Here is a 12676-nt window from a genome sequence, read left to right as displayed (position 1 = left end):
GTACCTTAAATACGTACCAGTGCATACATGATGATGATGATGATGATGATGATGATGATGATGATGATGATGATGATGATGATGACCATTATTAGTCCTCAGGTGTGTAAAGACTTTCTCTGGCATGTGATACTGCTGTAGTAGTAGTAGTTTTGTGTGTGTGTGTGTGTGTGTGTGTGTGTGTGTGTGTGTGTGTGTGTGTGTGTGTGTGTGTGTGTGTGTGTGTGTGTGTGATCTGCTGTGATGATGAGTGAGAAATGATGCAGAACAGATCAGCTGTTATACCGCAGTAAGTGACAGGACGAATCTCTGCCCCCGTCATCGTGACTTCTGACTGGAACATGTTGCTTAAAGACTATTACCTTTTCTCGCCTCATTAGCCAATTTGAACAATTATCTAAAATCCAACACACTTTCATTCTCCTCCACAAACAGGTTTTTTCTTTTTCTGTCGCTAACCGATTTGTTCGCCATCAACACCACAGCAGCTAAGGCGCAGTGATAGGAATCTCGGGTTAAGTCCGGCCCGGGTTGTCACTCAACCGTTAACCGAGGCTGCTGATTGGACGTCTCTCAAGATGTATTTGCATATCTCCGCCCATCGAGTGGTTCTGCAGTGGTTGGAGAGGGCTTCGCTGCGCGCACTAAGTTGGAGAGGCGCTGAGACTCTGGATGAAGATTCGCCTGTTGACTGTCGAAGCAGTGGAAGGAGCTTCTACACTACACCTGCGCATCTGCACATCTGCTCAAACGGGGTTTTTTTCGGTCAAAATTTTCCGTGAATTTCTTTGTGCGCGTGAATGTAGCCAATATTTCCCACCTGTTCTTTCCGTTAAACGCAAGGCACAGCCCACAATAATGAGGCGCAGCCATGGCAGGCAAGGGTAAGGCAGCCGCGAGGACGCTGGAGGATTTGACACTCGATTCCGGTTATGGTGGAGCGGCGGACTCGTTTAGGTCGTCCAGCGTGTCGCTCTGCTGCTCCGACACGCACCCGTCATTCCCGCATGGAGGAAACTGCTGGCATCTGACCGAATCCATGCACAGCAGACACAACAGTCTGGACACGGTGAACACCGTGCTGGCGGAAGACACGGAGATCCTCGAGTGCTCGGGCCAATGTGCCAAGCTTTCCGAGCTCGAGGAGGTGCCGTGGAGCGTTGCCGAGGTGGAGGGCGCGCTGCGGAAGGGCAGCGATGTGGTAAACTCAACCGGCGCGTCCCGCGAGATCGTGGTCAAGCTGTCGGCGCTGCTGAGCCGCGCGCTAGTAAGGATCGCCCGAGAGGCGCAGCGCCTCAGCCTGCGCTACGCCAAATGCACCAAGCACGAGGTCCAGAGCGCTATCAAGGTGGTGCTGTCATGGACCATCTCTGCCAACTGCGTGACTGCGGCGCTCGGCGCGCTTTCGCTGTACAACATGAGCACGAGCGATCGCTTCAGCCGAGGCAAGTCGGCGCGCTGCGGTCTCGTCTTCTCCGTGGGGAAATTCTTCCGGTGGATGGTGGACAGTCGTGTGGCTTTGAGGATCCACGAGCACGCCGCCATTTACCTGTGCGCTTGCATGGAGACGCTGTTCCGCGAAGTGTTCGGTCGCGTACAGAGCAGCGCGCTCGTGGAGAAGGAGAACGGAGTTCCCAAGCTCACAGTCGAGTCCCTGGAACAAGCGATCAATAACGACTCCGAGCTATGGGGTCTGTTGCAACCCTACCAGCATCTCATCTGTGGCAAAAACGCAAGCGGTAAGCACCTGAAAGTTAACTTTATACTGTTTATTCTTTTGCTTGTCACCTGCGCGCGGTGACCCATTCGCCTTATTAACACAGACTCATAACCACTGCGTGCCTTGTGCCACCAACGCAGTTATTTATCTTACTTCACATTAACCTTAATGTCAAACTATATCGACACGAGTCAGTCGTTGTGACTAGCAGATGACAGCTTTGCTGCTCCATTAACCAAGACTGCATTCTGATGATCGCCTACATCCGAGTGGGAAGTTGGATACGGGGAGAAAAGGTGGTGATTTCATTGCTAGCAAAAGCTCTAACGAGATCAGCTGCACAGCTGATGTTCAGGATCTCTGTGGAATGGAGGTTATAGCAAAGCCTAAAAGCATAAATTAAATCCTCTAAAAGTTACCCAGCTGGTCCATTATCCCAGTGGTTAGTGATAACCTCGTTTTATTCATTTTGGACACCAATGATAGTGGTCTGAGTTTCAGTTGGTAATTGGTACAGTGACAGAGACCAAAGTGTCTGATGTGAAACATCTGATGATTGACAGTTTAGTCGATGTGTTTAATGAAATTCGTCCATGCGTTACATGGATCAGTATGTCAGACTTGATTCAGTTCTGATCCAGTGTTTTTAAGCAGTATCTTCTCTTATACCAGCACTCAGTATTTAATCAGTAGCTTACATTCTGAACAACTATACAGATCACAATATTTTGTTGTGGTAAAAAAAATGCTTCATTTTGCTGCAACCTTTTTCAAAATTTGCAATGCAACTTGTTTTTTCACAAAAAAAAAAGGCTTGGCAAAATCGAAATTAGTTTATTTTATTTTTTATACTACAAGTGAAGTCATATTGATTTTTATGATGGTTGATGCACATTAATTGAAAAAAGGACTAGCTGAATGCCCTTTGTGATGATGTCACATGTCTTGGCTCAAATCTGAGGGAAACCTGTGGTAATTCTTAAAAATCGCAAAAAACTCCTATGAATATCGGAGATTAACTTGATTTTGCATGTCATTTCTGCTAAAGAACTCATTCATTCATTCATTCATTCATTCATTTTCTACCGCTTATCCGAAATACCTCGGGTCACGGGGAGCCTGTGCCTATCTCAGGCGTCATCGGGCATCAAGGCAGGATACACCCTGGACGGAGTGCCAACCCATCGCAGGGCACACACACTCTCATTCTCTCATGCAATCACACACTACGGACAATTTTCCAATGATGCCAATTAACCTATCATGCATGTCTCTGGACCAGGGGAGGAAACCAGAGTACCCGGAGGAAACCCCCCGCGGCACGGGGAGAACATGCAAACTCCACACACACAAGGCGGAGGCTGGGAATCGAACCCCCAATCCTGGAGGTGTGAGGCAAACGTGCTAACCACTAAGACACCGTGCCCCCCGCTAAAGAACTCAGTATCTGCATTTTACATATCACACATCTTGTGAGTTCAACACAAAACAATCTGCCAATGACACATCATACTTTTTATCCATTTATAGTTACATGCAGTGTTGTGAAACATCGGCGAAAACAAGGTAGCTCCTGTGACTGCTTATGTAATAACAAACAATAAACAGTCCTTTCTTCATCTCATCAGTCTTTCTTTTTCTCTCTGTTGAAAATAGTCAGGAAAAAATGCAGCATTTCTTGTTACTGAGAAACCTCATAGCCGATTGTCCTAATGATTTTGCCATGTTGGAAAACATCAAGCTGCAGTTTATTAAATAGTTTCAGGGCACTGACACTGGAGACTCCTTACAAAATGGCTAAATAGTAATCTGTTGATGTCTTATTTTGTCATACAAATCCCTGTGTATGATTTAAATATATAAATAGTAGAAGACTGTATGAATATATGCCTTTGGTAGCGCTGTTAGCTGCTAATAATGGAAATCATTCAACATTTCCGACAAATCAGAGTCGGAGTTTCAACATCACAGTCGTATAAAAACCTGTTAAATAGCAGATCTGTGATAATGTGTAACACCAGTGTGGACATGTATTGTCTCGTAGTTTTGACAGAAAGTGTTATACTATATTGTAGATATATTTTAGTTACCTCATTTTTTTCTGACACTTGAAAACTTGGACCAAATAATAATCTTCCCTCCTACAACCTCGATGGCATTCTGTATCTAAAAGCTAAACTAAGACGAACATTATTATAAACATTATTTCTAACAGTAAGTCTCTACAGAAACAAGAGCTTATTCATGTCCTTAAGGCTGTAGGTTCGTGTTCATGATAAGTGTTCATTGTATACTATGCAAATGGAACAAACTGGGGAGTGTTCCAGAGTAAACTATGAGGTTTTTTTTACAGTTCTCTTATCTGGTAGCATCGCTATGACTTTTTCTTGGATGACATACAGGGTTGCTTGGCTGAATCGAGAAACATTCACAGCAGGCCTTTTGTTTCCAGCCTTGTTATTTATTTGGACAGTAGAACAGGTGCAAGCTCGCCACTTGCTTTGCTGCATGGTGTGCTGCACAACTGCTTCCTACACCTGTTGGACCAGCCATGCTCCTAGTTCACGCAATGATAGGAACATGTTTCGACATCACACTTTATGGCATTGGAGGTCGCTGCATATTTCTTGCATTTCTCACGCCCGGTATTACGGCAGTGATTACGAAATGTGTCAAGGACTTAGATGACTCTTACCCTACCAGGATGTGAAATTTCATCATTTCGACTACTGTTTTAAAAAGAGCGAGTGAGTATTGTAAAAAACAAAAATTCTTCCTAAAATATTCAATATAGCTGAACCTGTCAACTCCTTTTAAACTGGGATGAATTTGAATTATTCAGTCATTCAGTAGTTCAGTAGGGACTGCTACTTGGCCACATTTCAAACAAACAACCGGGCTGCGTAGGCATGGCCTACATCAGAGATTTACTCTAACCTACTGATAGTGACAGTGATCCACATGGCATTCCATTACATACATAAACAATACTAATATCTGCTTTACTATAGATACTGTATGAAATAGCAGGAACTAGATCAGAAGTGTTTTATATGAGTTCGCTGAAGTATCGCAAATGTTTCATCTGTGGTAATAAAATGGATTTAGGAAGAACCATTTACTGGGAAAATATAAACCGATAAGGAAAAACTAAAAGAAGCATCTCAGAATTTTCCAGAAAAATGTTGCTCGATTTTGTTTTAAGAGAATTTTCGATTTTTTTTTTTAATAAAATTTGTTATTAAAGATAAATATTTTTTATCCATCCATCCATCCATCCATCCATCCATCCATCCATCCATCCATCCATCCATCCATCCATCCATCCATTTTCTACCGCTTCTATATTTTAAATATATTTATATATTTTTATCTCTATTTTTTTATTGTGTAACATTAAGAGATCTGTAGGTTCATGATATTTTTGCCACATTATCTACCTGCAAATGATGCCTGAAAATTTCTTTATTTTGCAAACAGAAATAAAAAACAACTGTGCACAAGCTAGCTGTATAATTGCAGCAACATATAATTACGTTTGGTTACGTTACCTAAAGTTTGGCATCGGTGGCTAATTCGTGAATAATTTCCGTTCAGAATGATAAACCGGATCGCTATAATCACTGCTAAATTCATTGCTTTTCTCTTCTTGTTTTTAACTTTTTTCTTATCTTCCACATGTATATTTCTCAGCCTGAAAACCAGCAACAAAGCATCGAAATGTGTTTTGTGCCATAGACTCTGAGCAGATGAGATTTTAACCTGTTTTGAATTGAAACATTACCTTTTAATCATCAACCATCTTTTTAACAAGCTAGACAGATCAGACAGGTCTGAATGCAAATCTCTGACAACTCTTCTCTTAATGATCCAATCTCTGTAGCCCTGTAGCTAGTTTTGTGTCCAGTGTGCTTCTTTAAGCTCTATAATTTAAACTCATGTACCGGTAGTTTTTTTTTCTAGATCTCCTTTTGAGCCTAAAGTCTGGCATCAAACATTATTTATCAGTACAATACAGTGTATGAATCTAAAAACACTTTAATTTTAGCCAGCTTTAGACGTTTTCTCCTACTGAGTCAATAATAAGCTAATTTATGAAATCCCGATTTAATATTCTTTAATATTATTATCGTGAACTTATTGTCACACATTCTGAACTTCAGAAATATTTATGCTCAGATAAAAATAAAGATCTCTACCAAGTAAAGCGTATTACTCTAAGCGTCGGGACACTCTGTAATTGACTTTAGCACCTTTTGAGTAGGTGGAGAGTTTGGATCACTCTGGAGACCTTACACCTGTAAATCCACCTGCTTTCCTTATCCTGCGTGTTATCTAAGAGAGGGGATTTATAGACGGATGATTCTGGAACATTCTTGCTGTTCTTTCCCGCTCTTGCTCCTTGGAGAATTCACAGATGACTCGACAGATTGCCATCTTTACAGAGTTAAGATGCAAAGCACTGATTTTTCTTTTTTTTTTGCCAAGCTGGCTTTCATGCTTTTTTCTTTATTACACGGTGACTTTGGAGTGAGTGAGGCGAAAATTCTGAAAGCATTTTACAGCTCTTTTTTTTTTTTTTTTTTGGGATAAACACAGCCGAAGTTCTCACTTCAGCCGGTGAGTAATTCTTCCTCCTTGCAGGTGTAGTGCACAGCTTCACCTCATTTCTAAAATGTGTAAAAGTGTTGAAGTTCCTTCCCATGAGGTTTGGGTGCTTTTGTAAGGCATTGTGATGAATCATTATTTGGGAAATTTGTCATCAGACCACTTTTACTCTCTCTAAACAGGAAATGCCTTATTACTTAATGTACAAAGCTTGGTGTGTCTGTGTTTGTATACAGTATGTGTGTATGTGTGTGTGTGTGTGTGTGTGTGTGTGTGTGTGTGTGTGTGTGTGTGTGTGAAGCCAAAGATATAAGGACAGAATTCTGAACTTTAGCCTAAACGTTTGTCTTAAATAATGACATACAGGAAATATAGAGATGAAATATGTGGGGCTTAAGAGATCAGATAATGCAGGGAAGAAGGAATAGGAGATTAAAAGATGCTTCATTTTAAAGGTTGTAAAACAAAGCTGGTTCTGTGTTTTAATCAAATTCGGTTGTTGTTCTGAATCAGAATTGATGATGCAGTGTGTGAACACTGACTGCATTCTCGGATGCAAAAATAGTGTGATTTGTGTTCACATTTGTGGCACTGAAAAGGACATCTGATAAAATAGTGCTATTAACAGTATTTAACTATGAGGACGCTACAGAGTATCATCTGATCCGCATGTTTGATTTTGCTACAGGTTTTATACTGGATACCCGTCCTGACACAACCCTACTCTTTTATCTCGGCTCGGGATCGACACTCTGAGTCAACCCCTCAGTTTAATTATATAAAGTAATAATGGAAAAGAATTCACCTCGTTGAAGAGGAAGTGCAGCATTATTTTGATGCTTTATTTTATTTCTTTTTTAACATAATAACAATGTATTAATTAAAAGTGTATAGGGTTAATAACATTTCCTGTTTGCCTGTTTTCCTTGTGCTTCCTCGTAGTTTTTCTGGTTTTCTCCCCAGTCCAAAGACATACGCTGTAGGCTGATTGGTGTTTCTGAAGTGTTTGTAATGTGTGACTGTGTGATTGTATCATGCAGGGTATCCCCTGCATTGTGCCAAGAGACCCCGGGATATGCTCCAGGCCTCCCACAACCCTGTGTGGGATAAGTGGTACAGAAAATGGATGCGTGATGGACGGATGTATTCGTATCAGTTTCCTTTGGGTTCTCTGGTTTGCACTGACTGTGCAATACATGTCAGTAGGTGTGTGTGTGTGTGTGTGTGTGTGTGTGTGTGTGTGTGTGTGTGTGTGTGTGTGTGTGTGTGTGTGTGCGTACGTGCGTGTGCGTGTGCGTGTGCGTGTGCATTGGGTCCTGAGATAAACTGGCGTCCCAGTTCTGGTGTCTGTGTTGAAATGATGTCCCAATGAGTTGTCCTGCCTCCATACACTGGACAAGCTTGGAATCCTCCATGACTCTGATGATGAAAAGGCAGTTAATAAAGATGAATAAATAAATGAATTATCTTCTATTTTCTGGATTATTAAATAGCTAGAAAAAACAGAAAGGTCCAGGAAATGTGTTGTATGACAGACCTAAAAATGGCTGTGTTAAACTAACATGCAGCCAAAATAGCAGCTTTCACTAATTAAAAACGACTGGACTATAAATCTCCAGTGGCAGCTTATGAAACTGACTGAAAGGGAAAACGAGGAGAAACAGTCAGTTTATGAGTCCTAAGATTTGACTGTGTTGTCTTGTTGGTATTTTATAGTAAATATTACGGATTTCTTCCTTTCTTTTGACAGTTATTTGACATTTACCTCTAAACGTCTACATGATCTTGTGATCTATAGTTTCAAAGCTTTGACCAGTAAAGCGCATCTGTAAAAAATACACAAATATAAACTGATTTTTTTTTGCATTCCATTAAACAGAGAACATCCTACACCATGTCTACATTCATTTCCAACCATGCGTAAAAATGTTAATATTTCCATATAAATGCTATTAAAGAGTTGTCTGATGCGTGGGGCAGTGGGTCGAGTTAACGTCTCATGTCTCTGTTGTCTCAGATCTGTTCTTGAGCTCTGTTTACTGTCTGTGTGGAGTTTCCTGAGTGTCTCTATGTCTACATGGGCTTCCTCCAGATTCTCAGATTTCCCCCGAAAAACATGATAATAGGTGGAATGGTTACACTAAATTGCCCCAGGTGTGAATGAGTGTGTGAATGTGTGTATCACCTACTGTAGTGTTCCATCCAGGGTTTATTCTCAGCTCATATTACTGCAAAAGGCTCTGGGTCTACCGCAGACTTGTCATGTCAGTCACATGGCCTCTGTCTGAGAAAGAAGGTGGTATTGGCTGCATTTCTGTTTTGTTTTTTCTTGGAGAAATGCAACAGTGCATGTTAATCAGAATCAGGTAAACAAAATGAATTATAGACTAGAATTTTAGTTCTAAAAATAAATTTGACTCAGCTCTCTGAATTTGATGTCTTCTGATGGTGCCATTAGCCTTTTTTAGTAGAATGTGTTTTCACATCTATTACTTTTACATGATTTATAGTTCATTTTTTTCATTTAGTTGAGTTTGCGTGTAATGAATCCAAAGAGTAAACCAAAAATTGCCAAGAAAATGGTTGATCTAAAAGATTCGAAAATATATTTTATTCATTTCCAGAAATGTGGTGATGTAAATTAATGATGAAATGATGATGAAGATATTTTCAGGATTAAATTCGTATATTAACGTCTTAACCAACAGCCACTATATGAACCGTTTTTATTTTTTTTCACCTGGATTCTGTAGATTTGTATCTAGAACTGCTGCTGTAATCAGAAAGACATACTTATGCTTATTTCAGGACTGTTGTTCACATGAATATTCTTTCAGTAATGATTTATTATCCCACCATCTGCACAGTATGGATTCCCTTTTGAGTCAGAGGTCCTGTTTTCTTTTTTTTTCTCAAGAGAGTTTTTACCTTCCCACTCTCATCTCTTGCTCATATTCTTACTCACATTATTGACCTCACAATTTCTTAGCTAACTCTAACTCTCTTACTGTTGCTTTATTCAGGTGCTCTATACAGAGATCTTATACTAGATAGTGAACAAGTGTGAGAAATTATTTCAAAAAGATAAACTACTCAAAACGTCACATAACCGTGAGTCTTCTTCCAGTACACACGTGTTGAACTCGTAGTTCCATGCCATAGTATTCTTGGATTCATGACCACCTTACCCTAAACCGAGTCAAGACCAAGGAAGTAGCCAAAGAACTGAGTCAAGACAGAATGAAAGTAGGGCAAGACCAAGGCGAGGCCATCATGCCCGAGTTCATGTCAAGACAGAGACCAGATGTTCAGATGTTTTATCTTTCTAACATAACATCAAATATCTCTAGATTTACATAAAATAATGTTAGTATTATCATTTGGTTACACACATCCTATTCTTCTAGCAAGAGCTGCAGTTTACAGAGCATATGTAGGATTATAAAGCAAATGTGGGGTAAATAAAATTGACACTGTTTTCTATCTATACTATTTCTATATTTACAAATACTTGTGATATTATTCTGAGCAAATGAAGATGAAGCATTTTGAAACAATACAAACTTGCAATTTGTAGGTGCTATAAAACACCAGATATTTAGAATTATTACTTTAACGAGAACATTACAACGTTCCTGTTCAGGGAAAGGAGGTTATGGTATATTTAACCTCTTGAGACCCGAATGTCCTCATATGAGGACATAACATTTTCTCACAACTTCATTGTCTATATATATTTATTGTACCAACCTTATATGAGGACTGTTAGGTACTGTAAAACTTTTTTACAAAACTGCTTCCTTGAAAACACTGATTAAATTTATATTTATCAGCTATGAATTAAGAGAAACAGTCAGTAGAAATTGTAATGTACACAACAGTAGCATAGGAGGTTAAGGTATATTTGCAATCTTTGTAGACCCGGGCCGAGACGATGCTGAGGAAAATTTCACCCATGTTTATGATGAGTCCAAGACAACTGATACCACAACACTATACAACAGCTCTAACAACGGTTTAAAATATTTCCAGTATCAGTAACATATTCGGTGGAATTACCTGCAGTAAACAACTGAAACTTACAAGATCTTCTGAGGCATTTTTTTATCCAAGTTTAAAGAGTGGAAGCTGATACGAAGCAGGATCATCCACTGTTGATTCCCAGAGTGCTTTAACTCAGGCAAAGACACCAAACATCAAACATTTCAATGAAAATGTAAACAAATACTGCATATATTATCTTTCCTGTGTGGTGTTAAACACAACAGCTTTGAATTTAAATGAGGAACATCGGGAACAATGCAGTTTTTAAAATGATCTAATTCAGTTCTTACTGTTAAGCAGCAATGACACATCGATCCACTCTACTGTTAAGCTTATCAGAGGCACAGGATTGACGTCGGGACTCTGTCACTTGTAAGCTCAGTGGGGTAACATTGTTCTTCAGGAAGATTAAAGTAATAGATGGAGATTAGGAAAGGCAACATCTAAAAAGCAAGTGGGAATAGTATAGTATGCCTGGGAAGTAATTCCACACACTTGTTAACTTGGCTAGTTAACTAAGGTAGTAAAGGTTTTTATTTGGGTCATGATTTCTTTAGGTGTATTTTGCCTCAGATCTCCATGCTTGGTGGTTTGATTCTCGTGCATGTGAAACTTGCATGTCCTCCCTGTGCTTGTGAGTCCTGTGCCAGGTACTCCAGTATATTCTCCCCAGTCCAGAGACGTGTGGTATGCTGATTGGCAGCACAAAATGAAATAAATAGCCTTTGATTGTTCCCTGTGATGGGTTGGCAGCCATCCAGGGTGTCTCCCGGAGTAGCCCGAGTCTCCTGGGATAGACTCCAGGTTCCTTTGTGACCCTGTGTAGTAGAAGGGATATGGAAAATGTTCAGAGACTGTGAAAATCTGTCACATTTAACATTTTTTCCCCCTGTGTGTATTTGGATCATATATTTTCATCAACTTGCTTTATCTATCAGAGCAGATAAAACAAATCTCTGCTGATCGACACACACATTTCTACCAAAGGTACAATCTATAATTGATCAATCCTCTCATCCCAGCTTTGATGTCCACTACATGAGTGATTGTCCTCTGTTGTCCACTGTGCTCTGTGTAAAGGGATGAAGCGATGTAAATGCCTCTCCAGAAGGTGCCGGATGACTGTGCAGCGAGCCCACGTTGGGCCCCCGGTGAGCACTGAGCTCAAGGCCCACGGCACACACACACCCACACACCCAGCCCAGGCATGACGCAGCTCTTCACAGTACTCCGTTGCACATGGATCCATAGAGAGGACAGCTCACTGCTATAACATGCCAACATCTAGCTCCCACTCCTCTCAACTTTGCTCCGTGAAGCCGCTCGAATGTTAATTCAAAGTAGGTTAACACTGTAAATCATTTATAGACCTTCAGCCTGTGGCTGATTTATTATTTACTGAACTGAATTATACAAAAATCAAGTTTTATCAAAGTATTCTATTAATCATCATATGAAACGTGTCAGTCATGGAGATATTTTGGCTTCGTATTGTTTCCTTGAGCAGAGTGTGTATCTTTCATTCATTTTGAAGGTTTGCCATATCTACATGCCGGATAAAGATCGCATTTTTATAAGGCCTTCAACACGCACACCATGTTTCAGCTTCTGTTTGCAGCACTGCAATGCAGTTACTGATAATAAATCATTCGCACTAGATGATTTCCCCACATTCTGTCTATGTAAGACAGAGGATTTAGCAATATTCACATCTGTACACTGTATATGCTCCTGATGAATTCGTTAGCTAAAAGCACATTTCTCTGTTCATCTTATTATTCTTATGACAGTATGTATTCAGGTGTCTGTCCTTCAAATGAACCACCTGTGTGACTCATCTTGGAGAATCAGATTAATCATTTATTTTTTAATTTTTATTTTTTTCAGCTGAAATGTTGGATTCATTTGTGGAAAATATTGAGCCCTCGCGCTTCATTCCACAGCTGTCAAAATGGTAAGCTTTGGTAGCATGTGTCCCTGCTGTACTCTCCCTGTCTGAAAATGATTTCCTCACACACAAATAGTATCTTAGTACCTCTTTTGAGAATAACTCCATGTTAGAATACATGCAGTATGTTGAATGTTCATAATAACACGAATTCAGTGGCCATGCAGGTGGATAAATGCGAACAGGAATCTATGTCCATGCTGCTTTTATTTTTGCTAATTATTTAATAAAATCCAGGTTTAAATGGGTGAGAATAATACAGCAGGTCATTCTGGCACTTTCAATTGGATTGGAACTTCTACATCGATTGGACTATTTATCTTCTCATTCATTTCAGCTGGCAGCTTTTCTAGTCT

The 12676-nt window shown here is 40.1% G+C and overlaps 1 protein-coding gene across 3 annotated transcripts in view; it reads left to right on the top strand.

The window, feature by feature from the left end:
- Window positions 1–585: 585 nt before the first annotated feature.
- The window catches only part of btbd11a (BTB (POZ) domain containing 11a), a 179870-nt gene continuing 167779 nt past the window's right edge, over window positions 586–12676 (top strand). For 2 of the 3 annotated variants that reach the window (XR_007138679.1, XM_047804098.1), the window contains exon 1: window positions 586–1739. Coding sequence is in view for 2 of the 3 variants with exons in the window: in XM_047804098.1 (XP_047660054.1) it covers window positions 872–1739 (868 nt within the window). In the remaining variant the exon portion in view is untranslated. The remainder of the gene's footprint in view (window positions 1740–12676) is intronic. The other variant, XM_047804099.1, reaches the window with a different exon arrangement.

Source organism: Tachysurus fulvidraco, chromosome 19 (genome assembly GCF_022655615.1).
Source record: "Tachysurus fulvidraco isolate hzauxx_2018 chromosome 19, HZAU_PFXX_2.0, whole genome shotgun sequence".
In the NCBI taxonomy this organism is placed as follows: Eukaryota; Metazoa; Chordata; class Actinopteri; order Siluriformes; family Bagridae; genus Tachysurus; species Tachysurus fulvidraco.
This window is presented reverse-complemented; position numbering and strand designations above follow the sequence as displayed.